Raw genomic sequence first — 24,672 nt, 5'->3', positions numbered from 1 at the left:
CACCTACTCATTCTCTTAAGTGTTCCGAGCAAGGGCAGAGTTAGGCAGACATTCTATCTTTGGATTGAAATCAGCTACCAAGTTCAGCCAGAGCTTAAGACTAGAGAATACCCAATCTTGCTTTTGGGAGGAAGGTCTTTCCCAGACACATACCTCAGTTTCACTGGACCCTTGTCCAGTGATAGAAAGGAAAGCCTCCCAACTTGAGGTCCCTGCCTTTTATGAGCAGGGGATGTCATCACAGGTGGGACAGTGCATCCCGGTATGATGACACCATCTACAGAGTCAGCTTGGCACTGGTACCCTCCCAAGTGGCAGATAAGGGAAGAGTGAGTAGGATGAGACAGAGAATATCCAAAGGGCAGGGATGGCGGGAGTGTAGGGGGGAGGAGCGGGTAAGAAATGCTGTGTTTAGGGAGCATCTTCTTTGTACTGGGCACCCCCCGCATATTATATCCTTTATCATTTATGTTTCAAACCAGAGCCCTCACCTCTGTTCCTGGAGATGTTATGACAGTGTGATTTCCATGCCCTAAAGTTCCACTTCATATCCCGACATTCCTCATTGTTCCTCAACCATTCAAAGACAGGTTTCAAAACATCCAATTTATTAAGCATTTACTGAGCACCCATCGTTACTCCACACAGCAGCAAGAATGGTGGAGGATGACAGAGATGTGTGGGGGCACCATCCTTGCAGCCTCCACCCAACTTTCAATCTGACAAATAAATATGGCATCAGTTAAAACACTGATAGGAATTAAATAGAGTTGTAATAAATAGAGGAATCTGCTCTGTAGACTCTTCACAGCATCTGAGGGACACCTCCCATGACTGGTTGGTGGGGCCACTTAAAGAACAAAATCTTTGAGGATAAGCCTTGGCCAAGAACAGGACCCATGGTCAAGGATGTGAAGTGCCCAGAGAACATCACGGAAAGGGACACCCATTTGAAATGACACGGAGAACAAGGAGGGTTTCCTGGTCTAGGCCTTCAGCGCTGGTAGAATGTCTCCATCCAGGTCAAGAGAATGTCCATTTCTCCAAAGGCTTTGGTCAGAGCCACTTCTCTGTCCAACTAAAAGAAAAGGCGAGTTGAAGATCTGTCATGTTAGTCACAGGATAGGTTTCCTTCCAACCCCGAACTTGGCCTGACTCCACATTAAGGGCTGTGTCCCCTTTGGGATGGCCTCTGTCAAGGCCACCGACCCATCCATTGTTCCCCATTGTGTGTGTTGTCTGCTCCGGGGGTGAGGACCAATGGGCCAGTGAGCAGCAGCAGATAAAGAGCAAGGGGAAAGCTTCTGGAGTCCCTGACCATGAGAATCAGAATCCCAGCGCAAGGTGGGTCTGATCCACCTACTGAGTCTTCTGTGCAGATGATGAAACTGAAGCCCATGTGGCCTCTTTCCATCGTGTGTTATTGCTCTTCACCATTTATTTACATGCTGGGGCATCCAGTTCTCCAAAACGTGATCAAAATTGTACACATTTTGTGGGAGGAGCTGGGTATGAAATCTGGATTTTCTTTGTTGTTGTCATTTGGGAAAAGGCCACACAACTGAGCATTATGGAAAACACTGCAGATGTGTGTCAGGGTTGGTGGTTCTCCCTTTTTCCTCCCTCACTTCTGACTCCAATTGCTCACCTCAGGTACCCATAAAACTCTCACTGGGAATGTACCCAGTAGTGACATCATCTTGTAGGGAAATATAATAGCATTTTAAACGTGAAAACTGGCAGAAAAATAAGCCATGTCATGCGTGATGTTGATATAGCATATATGGCAATTAATACAGCTATACCTGTATGCCTGCAAAGTAGAGTGACCTTGGGGCAATCTGGGTGGGGTCACCTGCATTGAATTCTGCATTGGATTTCCCTTGTGTGACAATTCTGCAGGGGCACCCTTGGGTGACAGTTCAGCTAAGTCTACCTCCGGCTGGGCAGCTCACAGTTCCTGGCCTTGATACCTGTTTAAATGCTCGCTGGAATAGCAGAAAACGCCTGCGTGCATTCTCACTGATGGAAAACATCTCATTTTCCTGCTGGATAATAGAAAAAATAAAAATGCCCAGTGTCAGGTAGGAACAGAGGCAAGCCCCCTCCCACAGCTTCCTAGTGATGCCAGAGGAAGTCCCAAGGGCCTGCGAGGACAGCTCTAGATCCCACAACCCCAGGGTGGTGTTAATGCTGAATTACCACTGTGCGCTGGGGCAACCTCTTTTTTTTTTTTTTTTGGTCTTTTTGTCTTTTCAGAGCCGTACCTGAGGCATATGGAGGTTCCCAAGCTAGAGGTCCAATTGGAGCTGTCGCTGCCAGTCTATACCACAGCCACAGCAATGAGGGATCTGAGCTGCATCTGTGACCCACACCACAGCTCACAGCAATGCTGGATCCTTAACCCACTGAGTGAGGCCAGGGATCGAACCCGCATTCGTGGATGCTAGTCAGATTCTCTTCCGCTGAGCTACAACGGGAATTCCGGGGCTGCCTCCTTGAATCCCCACAGCAGTCTTGCCAGGTGGGGGAGATCATCAGCATTTTACAGATAAGAAAACAAAGCCCAGAGAGGTTGCCCACCTGGCAAACAGACACCCAGCTGGTTTAAAGCAGACCTGGACTTGAACCCAGAAGTGCTGGTGTCCGGAGCCTGCTCTCTTTCCCATGACCCCTGCAGCTCCCTGTCATGGAATAAAAGCCCGGACCAGACATGGGAAGAGGAGTCTTCTGAAAACACGGCCTTGCGTGCGGGGGCCCCAGTCCCAGCTTTGTTCAACTCACACTGGGTTGCAGTTTTGACATGATGACCACAAAGTTGTTGGCCAGAGTAGAGAATGACCTCAGGATCCTGAACTTAACTGCCTTTTCACGGTAGTTTTTGAAGATGGTGTTCAAGTAGAACTTCAGCAGGGAATGGATGAGGTAGCAGCTTTCAGCCTCCTGGGGAGGGACGGGGTCACTGTGGAGCCGAGGCCTCTGCCCACCCCAGCTCTGGATGAACAACCCACCCCAGCTCTGGATGAACAACCCACCCCAAGCGAGATAACCACAGTAGAGGCAGGAACTTTCTCGGAGATGCTCAAAAATGCTAGATCTGAAAGAGCCTTCAGGCGCCTCTGTTGGCTGGAGGAACCTCAGACCCAGGGGAGGGACTTGCCCAGGGTCCCATGGCTGGACCCACTGGCAGGTGCACCCTTAGCCCCCGGGAACTCCTGACTCCCATTGCGTTAGTATACATTTTTCTGCACCACATGGCCTCTCTAATAGCTACGGGAGGTGATGGACCTTGAAAAGCATCGGATCTTGTTTGGTTGAGAGTTGGCAGGGGAAAATAAGCCTTGGAAGAAGAAGAAAGGAGGAGAAAAGGAAACTAGCCCCCTGCGCACAAGGATTGCATCCTGGTCCCCTGAGCTGTCACAGAGGGAAGCTCAGCATCTCTCAGGGCTCAGCGCTCAGTTGTTAGTGCTCACTGCCTAGATGGGTGATGAGTTACGGGTGAGAAAATAGGAAGGGCGTGGAAGAGGCCTAAGCACACACCCACTGGGGCTGACACAAGCAAAAGAGAAATCAAGATTGATGGCAGCTCCGGCTGAGTGAAGACAGGTGTTTACGAGCCTCAATCCCCGCCCCTTGTCCCAGGCCATGTAGTCACATACCCACATAGCTCAGATACTGGGGGGATGATCCCAGACTTGCCTTCTCTGGCTCACACCCCAGCCCTGTTCTGGGTACATTCAGCCTGGACCAGAAGTAAAGTCTTCCATCAGCCTCCCCTAGGACCCCTCAGCCCCCGCCCATAGAAGATCAGCCACCCAGGGGGAGGCACCCCCTTTCCCCTGCATCTGATTACCGAGACATTCTGCAGAACCTCCTTCCGCAGCAGCCGGACATTCGTGACGTTATCCTGAGCTTGCTAAGGGAACAGAAAGAGCAGGTGTCTCTGGGGGGGGGGTCAGCATAGAAACCCATCCCGCAAATACATATGGCTTCCCCAGGCCCCTAAATCTGTCCAGTCTGAGATCTCAGAGGCCCATGGGAGGGCCCAGGAAGGACCATGCTGAGTTTGCCCCTGGGGCAGGGTATAAGGTTCCAGCCACTGAATGTCACTCTGAGGGGCAGATGGGATCCCAGGAGCTCTCAGAGCTTTGGTGAGGGACCTGTTTGATCCATTTGGTCCCTTGAGGCAGGAAGCAATAAGCATTTGGTTTAAGTACCTACTAGGGGCAGAATTTTCCGTCCAGACTCCACAGGAGGTTGGGAAGGCTGCACCTCGGAGCTTCCCCTGCAGCCAACCACTCATCCAGTTCTTGGATTTTTGAGCCAAAGAATTCTTGGGAGGGAGGAACTTTAGAGCTCCTTCATCTTACCTCCTCACTGTGCAATTAAGGAAATTGATGGAGGCACGAGTGACTGGTTCAAGGTCAAGATTACACATAGGTACAGCACTCTCCCATCTCCCAGGCTGCCTTGTCAAGCTCCCCCTTCCCACCTTGCAGCTGCCTTATCTTGTGTTTGTTTTTTTGTTTGTTTGTTTTTTGGGTTTTTTTTTTTTTGGTCTTTTGTCTATTTAGGACTGCACCCATGACATATGGAGGTTCCCAGGTTAGGAGTCTAATAGGAGCTGTAGCCACAGCAACGCCAGATCCGAGCTGCCTCTGCGACCTACACCACAGCTCATGGCAATGCCAGATCCTTAACCCACTGAGCGAGGTCAGGGATCAAACCCGAAACCTCATGGTTCCTAGCCAGATTCATTTCCACTGCGCCACGATGGGAACTCTTGAATTATCTTTTAAGGAGTACTTGCCACAAGCTTCGTTCATCATTCTTTGTCAACTCAGCACTAAGCATGTTTTGGACCTTGAGCTAAAGCCTAAGCAGGTGGGAACAGACCAGCAGAACCTGGCAAAGCAGTAGGTGAAAATTCCAAAAGGTCTCAGAGGGTTTCTGGTGACTTCCCTTTGGTGGAGTCTCAGGTCCCCTGGAACATCGATGAAGCTGAAATGAATCAGGCTCTCTTTCTTCCCCATGAGCTGTGTTTCTTTCCCTATAGACCAGCCACATCTTTCTGAGCCTCAGCTTTCTCAGGTGCACGAGGACATGTGGGCTTGTGACTCCACTGACTTCACCAAGTTCTTAGATAGGAAAATGATCTGCAGGCTGCAAAGAGCTCCACGCTCATAAAATATTACCCTCGGAGTTCCCATTGTGGTGCATTGGAAATGAACCCGACTAGTATCCATGAGGATGCAGGTTCGGTCTCTGGCCTTGCGCAGTAGGTCGGGGATCCAGCATTGCTGTGAGCTGTGGTGCATGCTGCAGATTATACTTGGATCCCACATTGCTATGGCTGTGGCGTAGGCCAATAGCTGTAGCTCTGATTCGACCCCTGGCCTGGGCACTTCCATATGCCACGGGTGTGGCTCTAAAAAGAAAAAATGAAATGAAAAGATAAAATAAAATAAAATAAAATAATTACCCTCCACCCAGAATCATAGCCACATCTGGGTCCAGAAGAGCAATTCACTCACCACAACATCCTTCATGTCCCAGAAGGCCTCCCATAGTTCCTGGAGAACTATACCTTCCACTCGGCAGGGTCCAAATTGGAATTCTTGGCCCTGGACCCCTGGCCTCTGGCTCCAGAGAAGCAGGATCAGACCCAGGCAGGGAAGGGCAGCCCTGGGCACGGGAGAGCCCATCTGAAAGAAAGGGAGGTATCCCACTGAGGCAGGCCTCTGCCCCAGCAGGAGTTTATCCCATAGAAATACTCCTTAGCTCTGCCCTCAGCCAGCCCTGGGGGCCCACAGATGGGAACCCTGAGACTGGGGTAGGTTCCCAGGGTTAGAATATTGCAAACATGTTAGAATATTGCAAACATTGCTGGGGTGCCGCGGGATGGGTCAAGGGCCTTTCTGCCCCTCAGTCTCACAGCCACTGGTCCAGCTATCCCACTGTGGTCCCCCAACCCCGCCCATCCATGTCACACACACACACTGCACTTCCTTCCTTGCTCCATCATGGTCCCCTCTAGCCAACAAGCTGCCAGTCCAAATTTGACCCCACAGAGTGAAGAAGTGGAGAATTATAATGTCACATAGGCAGAACCCAGACGCAGGAGGATAGAGAGCATAACTAGGTGTTTCCCTGTCTGAGTTCTGCCCTCTGTCCCCAGGCGCACGTGGGCAGGTCTTTGTTCCCTCCCCAGGAAAAGGCCACCTGGGACACCTCATCCCGAGGGAGCCGTGGGATTACTTCTAGCCGACAGGGAGGGGCGCAGCGGGTAGGCCACGGTCACGGTCATAAGCTCAGCTGACCCACTCACTCTTGCCTCTGAGAATTAACTTTTCAGGTAACTGAGCGAGAGGCGGAGTCGGGTTTCCAGATGAATCACCTTGAAAACCGTCCACTGAATGATTGTGTGAAGAGCCCCGAGCCAGAGAAAGGGAAGCCCATTGTCTGTCTATCATAACTGTAGGCAGAGGCTTCTTCTCCCTGACGCTTTGCCCCTCGCTTGTCTTCCTTCCGTCTTCCTTCTCTCCCTCCCTTTTTCTTTTCTTTCTTTTTTTTTTTTTAAGATGTTTCTTTTTGCCATTAGAGTTGATTGACAGTGTTCTGTCAGTCTCTACTGTTCAACACCTCTCTCCCTTTCTCACTTCCTGGCACTGGTTTGACACCTGAGGATGCTCAGACTTCCACCCTTAGCCTGGGCAGGAAGTGGAGAGAGGGCCTGTCTCTAGGGTGCCTGCCAACGCGGGGGCCAGAGAAGTGGGCCCAGGGCCAGCACCAGCCCGGCGTGCAGCAATACGCTTCAGCCTCTCCCTCAGTGTCTTTCCATTCCCTTCTTTCAAACCCCACGGGCTCTGCAGCTTCTCTTGCAAGTTCCTCTCTGGGCCTCATAATCCTCCTGCCCTTCTTCCCGTCCAGCCTAAATTTTTTTTTTTTTTTTTAGGGCCACACCCTCAGCATATGGAGGTTCCCAGGCTAGGGGGTCAAATCAGAGCTGCAGCCACCAGCCTACACCACAGCTCACGGCAACGCCAGATCCTGAACCCATTGAGCGAGGCCAGGGATTTGACCCTGCAACCTCATGGTTCCTAGTCAGGTTTGTTGACCGCTGAGCCCCGATGAGAACTCTCCAGCCTAAATTCTTCTTGGTGTTAAACCCAAAAGAGCAGTTCTCTTCCACAATCTATCTCATCCTTCTGGAAAAGTTGCCTGTTTCCAGCCCCCAGCACCCAGTCCCCAAAAGGCAGTGGTCTAAGGCTTCAAAGCCAAGTACTCCAGAGTCTCCATCACTCACCTCCTGTCCTGGCAGTGATGCCTGAGGATTTGCTGCGTGGCGATGGCTGGCTCCCGCGGTAGAGGAAGAGGGCTGGTCAGGCACCCTTACCTGATCGCAGAGGGTAACTGCAGGTGCCTGTCCCAGCTCTGGAAGTTGTTTTAAAAGCAAAGGTGTGCAGGTAAGCAGGGCTTCGTGGAGCTTCATATATATGGGGGCTGCAGGGGAGGGGCGGAGGAAGAAGAGGGAGGTGGAGAAAGGGAAATTGGTCATGCTTTCCTAGAGAATTACTTCACTGCCTAGTCACCCTTCACTCTGAGACAATGGGCAATGCAGAAAGCAGCCCCTGAGGTGAGATGAGACCTGATCTGAGTTCTACTTCTGCTTCCCTGAGCCTCAGTTTCTGCATCCATAAAAATAGGATGAGCAAGCAAACAAAAAGCTGTCTGGCTACCCCCAGAAGGCAGTGCGAGGTGCAAAGGCGAAAATGACACAGAGGTGCTTTGTAAATCCAATACACCTGGAAATAAAATATTACTGTACAGGGTGCACTAGTCCCCTTACTGCTGGAATCACTCAATAATTATGCCCTGTTTATGATGTGACAGTAGCCCAGAGGCCAAGGATAGCCGAGAAATTCCCTTTCTTTAATCAGTCAAGGACAAGAATTTTAAGCGTGTTTCCTGACATACGGGTGTATACCCACCCTTTGGACATGTGCCCTGTCTTGGGTTCAGGAAGACTAAGGAAGCTGCTGGAAAGCTTGGGGACCATGGTGTGCTGGTGGCCTAACCTCGGCCATTGCTGCTCGGCCTGGGATCACCCAGGGGATGTGGCAGTGTGGGGTGTCAGGAGCACCAGTGCCATCAAGCGACCTGGCCATGTGCCAGCTAGCTAGGCGCTGAGGCTTCGGGTTCTCCGTGTGTAAAATGAGGGGCAGGCTGGAGCAAAGTCCCCAAAGCATGTGCCACAGAATCCAGCCCTGAGGGATGCTTGTCTGCAAGACTCTCTGTGCAACAGGGAGTTCACTGTCAGTAACTTAGAGAAGGCTGGCGTGTTCTAGCCCCTCTTGGAAGGCTGTAGTGCCCTGGAGAGGCAGGGGGCCAGGCATACATTTAACTTTCTTTTCTCTTCTTTTTCTTTTCTTTTCTTTTTTTCTTGCTGCACCTATGGCCTATGGAAGCTCCTGGGCCAGGGATCAAACCCGCACCACAGCAGCAACCCAAGCTGCTGCAGGGACAATACCAGGTCCTTAACATACTATGCCACAAGGGAACTCCTCTTTAACTTTCTTTAACCCAGGCTTTCCTACAACTATTTGACCATGACCCTGAGAAACATGTTTTGAGAAACACAGGACTCTGAATGAAGAATTGGCAAACTCCTGGCCAAGAATATGCTAAGAAGGGCCTAGCCCGGTGACAAGAGAATAGCTTTTATATGTGTTAATGATTAGGAGGAAAAAAATCCAAAGAAGAATATGTATTTGGTGACAATGAAAATATGTGGATTCAAATCTCAGGGTCCATAAATAAATGTGAGTTGGGACACAGCCATCACCACTTGTTTACATGTGGCTTCGGGCTGGTTTGTACTCCCATGGCAGGGAGGGGTAGTTTTATGACAGAGGCCGTATGACAACAAAGCCAAAAATATTTACTATCTGGCCCTTTACAGAGAGAGGTCGCCAAGCCCTGCTCTGAATTACCTCCCTGCACAAACATTCTAAGAGTTTCCTTTAACTTGTGTCCAGGCAAAGACACAGGAGTAGAAACATGATGGGAGTGGCAGGGTCACTGTCACCAGCTTGGTGGAAAGGAAGAACAGGGGACAAATGTTGGGAGGAGCAGCCCTTTCCCATCTTTCCAGGTGGTAGACCCTTAATCTCTCTAGCACCAGCCCCCCTCCCCTCCATCACACACAATGTTGTTTGTTTTCTTTAGCAAATATGTGCTGAGGCCCCCAGGTTGGCCTGTTGGCCACTGCTACCACAGAGACCATACTCGGGTCCTTTGCTCTCGGAAGCCTGAGTCTTGTCCTCTAGTCCTAGACAGGGACCCACATCACCCCCACTTTTCCCCTTCAGTGTCTAGGTCATTCCTAAAAATCTGTAACTATGATGGGAAGAAGATGCCAAGAGGCTTGATAAGACAGAGGAGAAGGCAAGAAGATTGTGGCGCTAAACCCTCCTATACTTTTGGTGGGAATGTAAATTGGTGCAACTACCATGGAGAACAGTATGGAGGTTCCTTAAAAACCTACAGAACTATCAAATGACCCAGCAAGCGCACTCCTGGGCATCTATCCAGAGAAAACCAGAATTCGAAAAGATACGTGCCCAGTGTTCATTGCAGCACCATTTACAATGGCCAAGACATGAAGCAACCTAAATGTCCATCAACAGAGGAATGGATAAAGAAGATCTGGTACAAATAGACAATGGAATACTACTCAGCCATAAAAAAAGAATGAAATAATGACATTTGCAGCAACATGAATGGACCTAGAGATCATCATATTAAGTAAAGTAAGTCAGACAGAGACAAATACCATATGAGCTCACTAATATGTGGAATCTTTAAAAGTGATACAAATGAACTTATGTACAAAACAGAAATGGCCTTGCAGACATAGAAAACAAACTTATGGTTACCAAAGGGGAAAGCGTGGTGGAGGGAAAAAATTAGGAGGTTGGGATAAATATATACACACTACCATATATAAATTAGATAACTAATAAAGAGCTATTTGTAGCACAAGGAAATCTATAGTCTGTAATAATCTATACATGGGAGAAGAATCTGAAAAAAATGTACTTATGTATATGCAGTACTGGTTCATTTTGCTGTACACCTGAAAACAATACAGTGTGTTGTAAGGCAACTATAGTCCAACAAAAAAAATTTTTTTAAGGGTATTGGGGCAATAGAGGAGGGGGAGGCAGAGGAGGGCTGGAGAAACTCCACAGTTAAGGCAGGAAGCTGAGAAGAAAAGTAAGCCCCTAGGGCAGCTGCAGTCCTAGACAACCGTCTGCTGATAGGCAGGAGGGTAGGAGGGATGAGCTGTTAGCAGGGCAGGCTAGGACAGAGGCATGAGGTCATGGATAGAGCTCAGTAATTCCAGGATATCCACCTGGGGTCATGAGCAGCTCATTCTGTCTAAGGGAAGAATAATGCAATATGGATATTCCAGGCAAACACGTGCCTGCGTCTCAGGCTTGGCAGGGCTTATCAGAGCAAGATTCCCCAGGAAGGGAGGGTAAGGGAAGAACTCAAGGACCTTGGCCCAACATCAACTGCGATCGCTGGTTACGAGTACGAGCTTTGCATGCAAGCAAACTTGGGTCCAAAATATAAGCCCCTATGGGCTCTCTGAGCCCCAGCTTCCTCAACTGTAAAATCGAGTGCTCATGGGGCCACAGACACAGAGAGAACCTTGCTGCTCAACTTGTGGTCTGTCTGTGCTCCAGCAGAATAGCAATATCTAAAACCTTGTAAGGAGTTCCTATCGTGGTGCAGCAGAAACAAATCCAACTAGGAACCATGAGGTTTCGGGTTCAATCCCTGACCTTGCTCAGTGGGTAACAGATCTGGCATTGCTGTGAGCTGTGGCGTAGGTCGCAGACGTGGCTCAGATCTGGGGTTGCTGTGGCTGTGGCATAGGCCGGCAGCTGTAGCTCCGATTAGACCCCTAGCTCGGGAACCTCCATATGCCGTGAGTGCAGCCCCAAAAAGACAAGAAAAATAATAAATAAATAAATAAATAAATAAATAAAAGCTTGTAAGAAATTGGGAGTTCCCACCGTGGCACAGTGAGTTAAGGATCCTGTGTTGCTGCAGCTGTGGCATAGGTCACAGCTCTGGCTCAGAGTCAGTTCCTGGCCAGAGATCTTCCATATTTTATGAGGCAGCAAAAAAGAAAAAAAAAATAGAAAGAAATGCAAAAATCTCAGACCCTTCCTCCAAACTACTGAACCATAATATGCCTTTTAAAAGCTCCCATGGTGATTCTTGTGTATATTAAAATTTGATAAGAATTTACATAAAAGCCACAGAGGACCATCCAGTATCTTTCACAGGGTAAAGGCTTAACAAATGAGGACTTCAAGTGAAGAATAAGGGACTAGAGCAGGGATACTCAATGGGGCAAGTTTGCCCCAAGGGGCATTTGACAATGTGGAGATATTTTAGGTTCTCATAACAGGGATGGGGGTGGGAAGTGGAAGTGCTACTGACGGGTAGTGAAATGGACCAGGGATGCTGCTAAAACACCCAGCAGAGCACAGGACTGCCCCTCACCACAATGAGTCAAGTGTCCCCTTCCCCGCAATGCCAACAGTCCTGAGGTTAAGAAATCCTGGACCAGAGGAAAGTAGTGGCTACAGGGGAAAGATCTGACCTAGGAACAGCGAAGGATAAGAAGGGAACCCTTGCAGTTCCCATCAGCAGAAACGAATCCGACTAGGATCCATGAGGATGCAGGCTCAGTGGGTTAAGGATCCTGTGTTGCCAAGAGCAGCGGTGTAGGTTGCAGACATGGCTGGATCCCGCATTGCTGTGACTGTGGCGTAGGCCGGCAGCTATAGCCCTGATTCGACCCCTAGCCTGGGAACCTCCATGTGCCACGGGTGCAGCCCTAAAAAGAAAAAAAAAGAAAAAAAACTGAACCAGGAGCCGGGTGCCTTCTCCACTCCCAGGTAAGGCAGGCAGTAAATAGTTCACAGGTAAACCTGAATCCCCTCCCCTTCTTCTGACTGATGGAAATGCCCTGCAGGACAGAAGTGATGAAAATATGAATTAGGATTTCCTGAGCACCAAGAGATAAAAAAAAGTTACATCACCATTTTTCTTCCAGTGAACTGATTTAATCTTCAAAGATAGATTGTTATCTCCTTATTTGGCTGGGAAACACACACGGATAGATGTGGGATTCCTGGGCTTTTGTTAGTGTTCTCCCTGTGTCAGCTGCCATCGCTCCAGGAGCAGAGATGAGGGGTGGCTGTCCACTGCTTGGCCCCCTTACACTGTCACTCGGCCGTTCCACCTTGTCCTCTGTCACTGGTGTGACAAATGATTTATTATCTCGGGCATTTCAAATGAAGAGAGTGAAAACAAATGTAGACCATTCTTACATCTGTACGTCTTTTTTTTTTTTTTTTAACCACAGCTCATGGCAACGCCAGATCGAACCCGTGTCGTTAACCGCTGAGCCACAACAGGAACTCCTGCACAGCATGCTTAGATGCACAAAATACCTCCAAGTAATCTTTCTCATTTGAGAGTGACCCTAGCCTTCTGAGAGAAGGAGGATAGATATTATGAGCAGTCTTGCAGATTAGAAACAGAAGAGTCACTCAGGTAGTCAGTTCAGGAGCATGGGCTTCGAGGCATTCTTTGATAGGGCTATTGATTAACATTTGTGGCTTAAGGGCTCCAGGGAGTAACATCCCCACAGGCCTTGTTTGCTATAGGGAGTGTACCTACGCCCAGATGGACATTAATCCCTAGCCCTCTGTGACTCAGTTTACAGAAAGAGAAGGGCAAAGAAACCATGAGACTTAGGGGACATTTCCACCCCTAAGACCCCTATTGGACAAGGACTGATAGAGGAAACTGGGCAAGGCCAATGGGAGAAAACCACATCTTTGTGGACCCCATGTTGGTACCCCCTCATCTTTAAGGGATAAACTCCCCTATAAGACAATAGAGAGGGGGGCTCTTCTCCTCCCTCCCAGCTATCCTGGGAGCTGTTTGCTTTCCTGTAATAAAAACTTCACTTGCTTGCCACAAAAAAAAGAAAAAGAAAAAAAAATAAAGAAAAAGCAACAAGTCAGAAAAGTCGAATAATTTTCCTGAGGTCACATAAACAAACAACAGAATCAGACTTAGAGTGCAGGTCTTCTGGTTCTCAATCCAGTATCCTTTCCTCTTCACTGCTCTGTGTCAGCTTCTCAATCTTGTGTGTATTCCCTCACTTCCTGACCAAACAGTCCCTAAGCATCTACTGAGTGTCAGAAGAGGCTACACAAAGAAGTGAATGCCTATGATAAAGTTTATGTAAAATGCCAAGAAAAGACACATCTATAGAGACAGAAAATAGAGTACTGGCTGCCTAGGGCTTGGAGATTGGGGGACTGGGTAGACAGAAGGAATTAAGAGAGACTGCTAATGAGTACAAGGTTTCTTTGAGGGGTAGATAAGGAGAATGGCCTAAAATTAGTCTATAGTGATAGGTTGGTTGTTCTTGAATCAATTCTTAATTTCAGAACCAGGTAAATTAATTGCATTTAAAAGGAAGGATAAGTTAAATGGATTTTTACTTTCCTATGCTCTCCAATTGGTTATTTCTATGAGTAAGAGTCCATGTTACAGAATGCTATTCAGTCACTAAATATAATTTGTCTTTACGTTCTTAAAAAAAAAAAAAAAACTTTTATAACGTTTTAGGCTTAAAAACCAGATTGCAGAATGACATATGCAGTTTGGTCCCACTTTTATAAAAAATAAAGTGAGCATATGTATGTGTTGAAAACGATCTAGAAGTATAAATACCAAGATGTTGGGATTATTTTTGAGTGGTGAGATAATGACTGTTTTCCTTTTCTATAGCTTATACATATTTCCCTTTTTTTTTTTTTTTTTTTTTTGGCTGCACCAAGGGCATGCAGAGGCTCCCAGGCTAGGGCTCAAACCTGCACCACAGCAGTGACTGGAGCCACAGAACCAACAACGTTGGATCCTTAACCTGTTGAGCCACCAGGGAATTCCTCACCTGTATTTTCCAAGTTTACACAAGTTTAATACAGGTATAAGGTTTTTTTAAAGTTATTTAAAATTTAAATAAATAATTAGTTTCACCATGGCCCACAGAAAATTATTGAAATTCCTGGCATGGAAGTGCACATTCTCTGAGACCTGGTCTACTCACCTTTCCAGCTTTATCTCTTCCCACACCTCAGCTCATCATGCTCCCGGCCAAACTGTGCTGCCCACCTCCATCTCCTGCTCCCAGAACCTGGATGTCCTTACCACCTGCCGAACAATAACTACCATCTATTGCCTCCACATGGAAAGAGACAGTGAGGGAGTACCCCTTGTGGCTCAATGGAAACAAATCCGACTAGGAACCATGAGGTTGCCGGTTCAATCCCTGACCTCGATCAGTGGGTTAAGGATCTGGCGTTGCTGTGAGCTGTGGTGTAGGTAGCAGACGTGGCTCAAATCCTGCACTGATGTGGCTGTGGCATAGGCCAGCAACTGTAGCTCCGATTAGACCCCTAGCCTGGGAACCTCCATATGTTGTGGATAGGGCCCTAAAAAGCAAAAAAAAAAAAAAAAAAAAAAAAAGAGGCAGTGATATGTTGTTGACTGCCCAAAACAGATTGCATTTATATATATATGTATTCATACATATACACTCCTACACACATGCATTCTGTTAATGATATTTATTTTGAAGGAATAATATTACAGGCTGGGTACATGTTTACTTTCATCTTTAAACTTTTTGTATAACTGGCATCTATAAACATTAACTTTTTGTATAAACAAAAGAACTCAGCAAACATCTACCATTTGAGAAAGAGAGAGACTTGCATTAGTATGTTACCAGTTTTTCAGGGTCTCTTCCTTGAAACCACACTCAAAAGCTGCAAGGAATTGTTATCACCCTTGAAGGCCACAGCGATTTGATTTTTGTGGCATCAAATCTCATCTCTCTCCTCCTCTCCTCCTTCCTCTTCCCTCCCTTCCCCCTCCTTCTTCTTTCCCTCCCCCTCCCACACCTCCTCCTCACCGAGGACCCTGGGTGGGCACAGGAACAGATACGTTTTTCTCTTTTCTTCACATTGCTCAGTACAGCAGAATAGGTTACTAAATAAATAAATAGTAAGATTTTTTTTTTTTTTGTCCTTTTGGGGGCTCACCCGCGGCCTATGGAGGTTCTCAGGCTAGGGGTTGAATCAGAGCCACAGACACAATGCCAGATCCGAGCTGCATCTGTGACCTACACCATAGCTCATGGCAACACCAGATGCTTAACCCACGGAGAGAGGCCAGGGATCGAACCGGTGTCCTCATGGATACTAGTCAGATTCATCTCTGATGAGCCGTGATGGGAATTCCAATAGTAAGACACTCAATAAGAAAAGTGTTCAGAATGATGTGGAGTCTGCAGTTTGGTGAGCTAATCTCATCGCATGAATAAAGAATGCTTAAATCTCTGAAAGTATTCTAGGTGGGGTAGCCACTTGGAAGTATGGCAGACCCTGCAGCTGCTCCCCACGTTTGCAATTTCCCTCTTCTTTGAAGACAGGAAATTCGCACTTTGGTGCTCCACTGAAGCTCAGCTCGGCCATGTGACTATTTTGACCAGTGGAAAAATAAATAGAAGAATCATGTCTCCTTTCAGATAGAAGTATTTAAAAGCCAGTGTAGATGCCTCCGTGTTCTCTCATCTCCTGCTTCATTGAGATGGCAGCAGTATAAGATGGAAGCGTCTCCTTCTCCTGGGTCCCTGAGTGTCCATAATGAGCAGATTCTCCATGCTAACACGTATTGGACACAGAACATAAGAGAGAAAGAACTATTATTGTTATGATAATTCACGAAGAAAGATTAAGGTATTGTTCACCACTGCAGCATAACTTAGCCTAACCTCGGAGTTCTCGTCGTGGCTCAGTGGTTAACGAATCCGACTAGGAACCATGAGGTTGCAGGTTCGATCCCTGGCCTTGTTCGGTGGGTTAAGGCTCCGGTGTCTCTGTGAGCTGTGGTATAGATTGCAGACACGGCTCGGATCCCGCGTTGCTGTGGCATAGGCCAGCCACTACAGCTCCCATTAGACCCCTAGCCTGGGAACCTCCATATGCTGGTGGGTACAGCCCTAGAAAAGACAAAAAGCCAAAAATAAATAAATAAAAATAACTTAGCTTAACCTGACTAACACAGAAGGAATGTTAGAGGGGAGAGGGATTTAAACACCTTTAAATTCCTTTCAACCCTCAGAAAATGAGTGTAGACTCTGCCCTAGGCAAAACCGTTATCCAACATGCTATTTAGACAACTCATAATAAGTCACAGAGAGTCTCAAAATCCTTCTTTGATGGAATATACTGTGTTCTCCTTAAATGCTATGTAAACTATGCATGCAGCAGGATGAGATCAGGTTATGGCAGGACACTGACCACTTTGAGATCAAAGAATTGGCTGCTCCGTCATTCAGGAGTCACATAACGGGGCAACAGCTCTGGAATGGAGCATGGATGGAAGTCTGAAAACCTTATCTGCAGGGGAAAGCCCTGTGTTCTCAGCAGGAGTGACGGAACCTTTCTACTTGCAGGTGCCAGTGAAAAGTTTCGGAGAAGCCAACGCACATACAAACTCCCACCACACATGCTCACATTACTCATTTACTACATGGATTTTTTTTTTTCTTTTTTGCTGTACCTGCAGCATGCAGAAGTTCCAGGGCCAGGGATTGAACCCATACCACAGCAGTGACAATGACGGATACTTAACCTTCTGAGCCCACAGGGAACTCCACTATATGAATTTTAAAACTGGCAGAGAAAGACAGGCTAAAGTCCAGCAAGTCTGATCTTGCCCCAGAATGTGAAAAAGGAGCAATTATATCCCTGAAAAGGCTTACATAGTGTACTGGAAATGCAAAATGACTTGAACTCTTAAACCAAAATAGATTTTTTGACAGCCTTTTGCCCACAGATAAATGATTAAATCCAGAGAATCATCAAAAATCAATTGATTGGTGATGAATAGAAGCTGTTTCCAGCAAGAGTGGGCGGGGCTCTCTACCCAGACTTTGACTCTAACTTCCAAAAACTATCCTCTTGGAAAATGTATTACTCATTCAAGTGAAGAGAGGGTGTTTTCCCCGTGAGTGTTTCCTCCCTTGAAAATTCACCCACCTCTTCCCAAATCAGATAGGTGGCCCCACAAGCAAGCAGATCTAATGGATCTCGCTGCTTAATCCTGGTTGAATGGATTGCTTTCCAAAAATAAAAATAACCTGGATTACCAGAATCTGAATGTCCACCCTTCATTAACCTATGATGAAAAATTGGAAATTAAAATTCTCAGGAGTTCCCATTGTGGCTCAGTGGTAATGAACCTGACTAGTATCCAGGAGGATGCGGGTTTGATCCCTGCCCTCGATCAGTGGGTTAAGGATCCAGCATTGCCGTGAGCTGTGGTGTCGGTCACAGATGCTGCTCAGATCCCACGTTGCTGTGGCTGTGGTATAGGCCAGCAGCTGTAGCTGATTCGCCCCCTAGCCTGGAAACCTCCACATGCTGGGGGGGGGGGTGGCCCTAAAAAAGGCAAAAAAATAAAACACAATAAAATTCTCAAAAAACATCTTGAAGTGCTGCAGTCCCACATGTTGATGCAAAGCTAGCAGGCTCTTGCAGAGTTCTGCTCTCTAGAGTGTTTTGAGAATCTGCAAAGAGGTGTTTCTCAGAAGTTTATCTATGAACCATCTGTGCCATCAGGGCTGACTAAGCCAATGATGGCAAGCTCCAGCTGCTGTCCCAGAGATCTGAGAGTGGGACTCTCCTCACTAGGTACTCAGTGCCAATTGGTTCCAGCCTAAAAATGCTGCAAGGTCACACTCACCCCTCATGGAGTATTTGAGCCCAAAGTATCACAGAGTTCAGTAAGCAGCTTTCCCAGTTACACTGAGACTTTCTTGGCTCCAGGTGCCACATACCTCCAGAGTGATTGGTCTGGGACAGGTTCTGGTAGCAGGGGACTGGAATTCATCATTTCTTGGGGGTACCTCTCTGCCCTAATCCAATAAACCAGCCTCTTGTGTAGTAGTTTAGCAAATACTTCCACAATTTGATATTCACAAAACCCTTATGAAACAGAGGCTAGATCTTTATCTCCGTTTTATCGATCAGAAAGCCAAGTTCACTGAACAGCAATTTGTCTAAGCTCATATTAGTAGCAGATGGAACCCTCTAGACTTGACCCCAGGTCTCTGACTCCAAGCCCAGGTGTATGGGAGCACTACTGTGCACTAGAAAGTGTGTAGCCATAGAGTCACACTCTGTGTGTGCATCCTTGGCTCTGCAACTTACTAGCTGTGTGACCTTGGGTACATCACTGGATTCTTCCATGTTTCATTTTCCTTATCTGGAAAGTGAGATAACAACACTATCCTTTTCATAGGTATTTGTGAGGATAAAATGAGAAAATACATGCAAGGTACATAGAAGACAGTCTAACATATTAGGAAGTACAAGAAAGGGTCGCTATTATTAAAATATTACTACAATTGTTTTTTATACATTACCATAAAGCCTTTATTAATGAAAAGAGCTTGGGTGGCTACAAACAACTTTTACCCTCTAAGTATATGATCTTATACTTGGGAAAAGATTTTTTTTTTCTTTTTGGCCACACCCATGACATTCAAAAGTTCCCAGGCCAGGGATCAAACTTGTGCCACAGCAGTGACCTGAGCCACAGCGGTGACAACACCAGATCCTTAGCCCACTGTGCCACAAGGGAACTCCTGTTTAGAAAAAAAATTTCCCAGTGTTCATAACAGTATCCCACATGGAAACAGTATAATATACTAGAATATACTGTGACTAATCCCAGTTTTTAATCAGTCTATTTGTGGAACAAAGTTGTTTTAAAATGACAATGGGGGTAAGAGAAATAGATGAAGGTGATCACAGATACAAATTTCCAGTTACAAAATAAATGTCCTGCGTATGTAATTACAGCATAGAGAATATAGTCAACATTATTGTAATAACTTCATAAGGTGACCGAGGGTAACTAAACTGCGTATGGGGATCATTTCATAATCATTCATGTCATATGCCTGAATCTAATATATTACTGTATGTCAACTCCACTTCAATTAATAAAGAAAAATATTAAGAAAGCTTTAAAAAATAATAGTCCAGCCCCAAGAGAAATCATTTGAGAATACGATATGGAAACTTCAGGACCAGATTCATTTGAGTGGGCTCTTTTTTATTAACAGTTGTAATAAAAGTACGTGAGAACTAAATCATTTCCTAATAAGCCAAATCTTTTTGTACTAAAATCATTATACCCTAACTACCTCTACTTTCCTCTAAAGTTAGTTGATCTGAATGTTTTTATTTCATCTTCCTGTTTAAAAATAATAGAAATGGGAGCTCCCGTCAAGCCTCAGTGGTTAATGAACCCGACTAGCGTCCGTGAGGATGAAGGTTCAATCTCTGGACTTGCTCAGTGGGTTAAGGATCTGGCATTGCCAAGATCGCAGACTTGTAGGCATTGTAGGTCGCAGACTCTGCTCGGCTCTGGCGTTGCTGTCGCTGTGGCATAGGCCGGCAGCTATAGCTCCGATTGGACCCCTAGCCTGGGAACTTCCATATGCCATGGGTGCGGCCCCAAAAGACAAAAAGACCAAAAAAAAAAAAAACATCGTCATAATAACAGCCTTGTTGAAATACAATTCACTGTTTTAAAGTGTACAATTCAGTGGCTTTCAATATGTTCACAGAATTGTGCAACAAGCACCGTTATCTGATTTCAGCACGCCTTCGTTACCGCCAATGGAAGCCTCATCCCCATCCGCATCACACCCCACCCCTCTCTCCCCTTAGTCCCTGGAAACCACTCATTTTCCTTCCGTCCCTATAGATTTGCCTGTTTTGACTGTTTCTGGGCATTGTACCTGAAAAATTATAAAAATATTTTCAAGTTTAGAGTATTATCTTCCTCGGAGGTGGATTTATATTTGCTTCTGGATGGAGGGTAGGGGATTGGTAATTTCATACTAGTTTAATCCAGTCATAGACTGAGATGATTCAAGGCTGATTTCCTGTCCCTGGTAGGGGTTACCATGGATTACCATGACGCCTAGAGGGTAGCACTTTGGGATCTCAACCCGAAGCTTGGCAGGGAAATTACTAGGGTCCCTCATCAGCAGACTCAGAGCACCCACTGTTGTTGCCCTGATCCTGTAAATCTGAGGTCAATTCTGCACTTCTCAGTCTGCCAACCTTTCATCAACTTTTCTAAATTTTGATGACCCCCCCCCCACTCAGGGAAAAGCCATCCCCAGAGGCTCACGCCTCTGGATTTCCTCCCTCCCAAATCTTGGCCCTGGAATTATGCTTGTCTTGTTTTTTTCTCTAAAACCTTCAAACGGGTTGGGGGGGGGGGTGTTTGTTTGTTTGTTTTGTATTTCCTGACTTTTCCTACTTTTCTTGAATTCTTCTCAGTGAATAATCTCATCTAAAAGCCAGCAGAAGTTTCCTCCTTCAGGCAGAAGAGATGAAGAAGAGGATTCTTCCACATGTTCACCAGCTCCCCAACAGCTTCAGAAAAACCACTGTATCCTGCCACTGGGAGGAGAGACATACCTGCCAGGCATGATCCACGAGGATCAAATGAGATAACCCAGACCAAGAGCTTTGTGAGTTTTGTAATAAACGTGTTTCCCTCTTTGTTCCAGCCTCAATACAGCTCAGAGCCAAATTTTGATCCTTCTAGCATCCTATGATTCAGAACTTTATGACACATCCTTTGTGGCACAATCTGAGCTCAGCTTCATTGTATTTGCTGTGTTCCAAGTGTGTCATCCAGTTCCCTTCAATCTTGTCTGTATCCTTATGAGGTATTCTGGATCACTTTGATAGAAGGTTAGACATAAATAAATAAATAAAATAAGTAAATGTATTTTGAACTGCTGTGGGCTGTATGTGTGACAGTGAATACTGATATTAGCAGAAGACAGAATCACTTCCGTGGAGTAGCAGGACTTCAAGGTCCTTTGTCCTTTTATGCCACTCTCGACACCTGGCTCATCCTTCAAAAGCCTTCTGTCATCTCCCCACCTGGATGTCTTTCCTTAGTCACACTGAGTCTTATGTTGCTGGCAGTGACTTGTTACCAGCGTCACTCTTTATCTGCCTTTAACCTCCACAATGCTTAAAAGGAGAAATTACCTCAAACTGAGTTATTTTAAAAGAGTTTTACTGATACACAACTGGCATGCAATAAGCCGCACATATTTATTTTATTTATTTATTTGTTCATTTTTGTCTTTTTGCCTTTTTCCACTCCTGCAGCATATGGAGGTTCCTGAGCTAGGGGTCTAATTGGAGCTGTAGCCGCCAGCCTATGCCAGAGCCACAGCAACTGCCAGATCCAAGCCACGTCTGTGACCTACACCACAGCTCACAGCAACACTGGATCCTCAACCTACTGAGCAAGGCCAGGGATCAAACCCGCAACCTCATGGTTCCTAGCCAGATTCGTTAACCACTGAGCAACGACGGGAACTCCAAGCTGCACATATTTTAAATGTACCATTTGATAAGTTTTGGCATACTTAAACATCTGAAAACCCTTCACCGCCATCTAGATAAGGAACACATTCATCACAGTTGAACCATCATTTCCTGGTAGACATTTAGGTTGTTGCAAATACGGGGCTATTAAAAATAAAATTTCTGCGGGGGGTGGGGGGTGCACTGAGGGTTTGGGATGGACATGCTATAAAATTTAGTTGTTGATGATCATTGTACAACTATACATGCAATAAAATTAATTGAGTAATAAAAAAAGAAAAGAAAAAAGAAAGCTTCCGTGAGCATTCATGTACAAGTCTTTGCATGAACATGAGCTTTCTTTTCTCTTGGAAAAATACCTAGAAGTGGGATGGCTGGGTCATAGGGCAGCTGTTTATTTAACTTTTTAATAAACTACCAAACTACTTTCAAAGGGATTGCATCATTTTACCTTCCCAACAGCAGTATATGAGTTTCAGTTCCTCCACACCTTCCCCCAGCATCTGGTATGGTTGATCTTTTTAGGTATACCCATTCTGATAAGTATGATGTAGTATCTCACTGTGGTTTTAATTTGTGTTTGCTTAATGACAAATAATGTTGAGCATCTTTTCATGTGCTGCTTTTCTTCTTGGCTATATATTTATCTTCTTTGGTGTCTATTCAAAGCTTTTATTTATTTTTTATTTTTAGTATTTTTTTTTATCTTTTTGCTTTTTAGGGCCACACCTGAGGCATATAGTGGTTCCCAGGCTAGGGATTTAATCGGTGCACAGCTGCCGGCCTACACCACAGCCACAGCAACACCACATCCCACCCTTGTCTGCGACCTACACCACAGCTCATGGCAACACCAGATCCTTAACCCCACTGAGCAAGGCCAGGGATCGAACCTGCGACCTCATGGTTCCTAGTCAGATTCATTTCTGCTGCGCCACGATGGGAACTCCTTTTTTTTTTATTATTATTCAGGGAGTCTTCTTATAATTGAGTTTTGAGTATTCTTTACATTTTCTAGACATACATTTCTTATTATATACAGGTTTTGCAAATGTTTACTCTCAGACTATGGGAGGTTTTTTCATTTGGTGTCTTTTGAAGAGCAGAAGTGTTTAATAAAGTCAACTTTATCCATTTCTTTTTTTTTCTTTTTTTTTTGTCTTTTTTCCTTTTCTAGGGCAGCTCCGGCGGCATATGGAGGTTCCCAGGCTAGGGGTCGAATCGGAGCTGTAGCCAAAGGCCTACACCAGAGCCACAGCAACACGGGATCCGAGCCATGTCTGTGACCTACACCACAGCTCACAGCAATGCCGGATCCTTAACCCACTGAGCAGGGCCAAGGATCGAACCCGCAACCTAATGGTTCCTAGTCGGATTCGCCAACCACTGCGCCGCAACAGGAACTCCTCCATTTCTTTATGGTGTTGTGCCGGGAGCTGTTTGTGAAGTTCTGCCTGCCGACAAAGCCCAGGAGACTAAGGACCCCAGTCTGCACAGCATGTCTGGGAAAGCGACGGTCCCACTTCTTCTTCTCTGCCTGCTTATGCTGTTAATAAAAACTGTGAGAGCTGGGGGAATTGCTGTCAAATAAAAATTCCCCAAAAAAAGACCCCAGGAAGGGTAAACATCGGGGCCTCGTGCTTCCCTACAAATTCCTGCTGTCGGAGTTCCCGTCGTGGCGCAGTGGTTAACGAATCCGACTAGGAACCATGAGGTTGCGGGTTTGGTCCCTGCCCTTGATCAGTGGGTTAAGGATCCGGCGTTGCCGTGAGCTGGGGTGTAGGTTGCAGACGCAGCTCGGATCCCGCGTTGCTGTGGCTCTGGCGGAGGCCGGTGGCTCCAGCTGCGATTCGACCCCTAGCCTGGGAACCTCCATATGCCGCGGGAGCGGCCCAAGAAATAGCAACAACAACAACAACAACAACAAAAAAAAAAAAAAAAAATTCCTGCTGTCCCCTTGTTCTATGATCATCATCTGTTTCTGAGGTCCCCTCCCGCCCCTGTTTTTCTAAAAAGGTCCCCAATAGAATGCTTACAGACCTGGAGTACAAATTGTATGACTCATGCAAGTTTGATAATAGGCCAGGGCATAGGTCATTCAATTTACAAAGAAAATCTCATTTTCCTTGCCAGGGAATGGTGGACAATTACAAATTGTTACTGGGCACTGACACCAGGAAAGTTGGTCGGGTTAGTACCTAGCAAGTGGAAACAAGTTAGCGAAATATTGGGCTGCTGCAGAAGGCCAACCAGTTGTGAGCTGATATGTCAGGCCTATTGGCCCATCCCTAAGCAGTGTCAGTGCTATGGTTTCTAGTTCTATAAGAATCAAAATAACCTTTGATAAATATAGCTTACCTTTGCTATGGAAAGTAGTTAAGACTTAACAAAGAGATTCTGTAGTAAGATAGCTGATAAGTTTGCACTTTTCTGCTGTATGAGAACTAGGTCGTAATCATGAATACATCTGATTTTAAGCAGTCAAGAGGAAGGTACAAGAAAAAGGAACATTGTGTATGTCCCCCTAATGCGTAAAATCATGGGGAGATATTTGATGGATTGGAAAGTCAAAAAATGTCAAAGGATGTGTGACGCATAATATAAGGAAACAAAAATTGTATATAAGCTGAGCCTGTGCAAATAATAAATGAGCAGTCCTGCATAACCACCAGACCTGTGTCCATTCCTAAGCCGACACTGCCCATCCTTCGGGAAACCCTGGTCCAGCTGGAGCGGGACTCCGGCAGTGTTGTATCTAAGAAATCTTTGACTAACTTAAAAGTCACGAAGGTTTTTTCCTCTGGTTTTCTTTGTGAAGTTTGATAGCTATAGATTGTACATTTTGATTGATGGTCCATTTTGAATTAATTTGTATATATGAAGTATAGACTCAAGCTCATTTTTTTCTATACACTATCCAATTATTATAGCACTATTTTGTGAAAATATTATTCCATCCCCAGGGGAATGGCTGTTGAAAATCGACTGCACATGGACATGTGAGTCTTTTTCCAACTTTCTGTTCTGGTCCATTGACCTATCTATTTTCACCACCAGTAACATAGTA

At 46.0% G+C, this 24,672-nt stretch overlaps 1 protein-coding gene across 1 annotated transcript; it reads right to left on the bottom strand.

Annotated features, from left to right (window-relative positions):
- Positions 1-816: 816 nt before the first annotated feature.
- Positions 817-8,087, bottom strand: IL24 (interleukin 24). Its single transcript, XM_047754386.1, has 6 exons — positions 8,079-8,087; positions 5,535-5,705; positions 3,854-3,916; positions 2,785-2,943; positions 1,974-2,048; positions 817-1,078 (listed from the first exon to the last, which is right to left on the bottom strand). Exons 1-6 carry the CDS (start codon positions 8,085-8,087, stop codon positions 995-997), a joined length of 561 nt encoding a protein of 186 aa, XP_047610342.1. The 3' UTR covers positions 817-994.
- Between the last annotated feature and the right edge of the window lie 16,585 nt (positions 8,088-24,672).

The sequence above is a fragment of the Phacochoerus africanus genome, chromosome 11 (genome assembly GCF_016906955.1).
Source record: "Phacochoerus africanus isolate WHEZ1 chromosome 11, ROS_Pafr_v1, whole genome shotgun sequence".
In the NCBI taxonomy this organism is placed as follows: Eukaryota; Metazoa; Chordata; class Mammalia; order Artiodactyla; family Suidae; genus Phacochoerus; species Phacochoerus africanus.
Note: the sequence above shows the minus strand (reverse complement) of the source record. Positions and strands in the feature narration are given on the sequence as shown.

Excerpts from the sequence above, each read along its gene's own strand:
- IL24 (XM_047754386.1), bottom strand. Across the intron at positions 3,917-5,534 it reads GGGACATGAAGGATGTTGTG|CAAGCTCAGGATAACGTCAC; the intron begins GTGAGTGAATTG and ends CTGTTCCCTTAG. Across the intron at positions 1,079-1,973 it reads TCCAGCGAGCATTTAAACAG|TTGGACAGAGAAGTGGCTCT; the intron begins GTATCAAGGCCA and ends CTTTTCTTTTAG.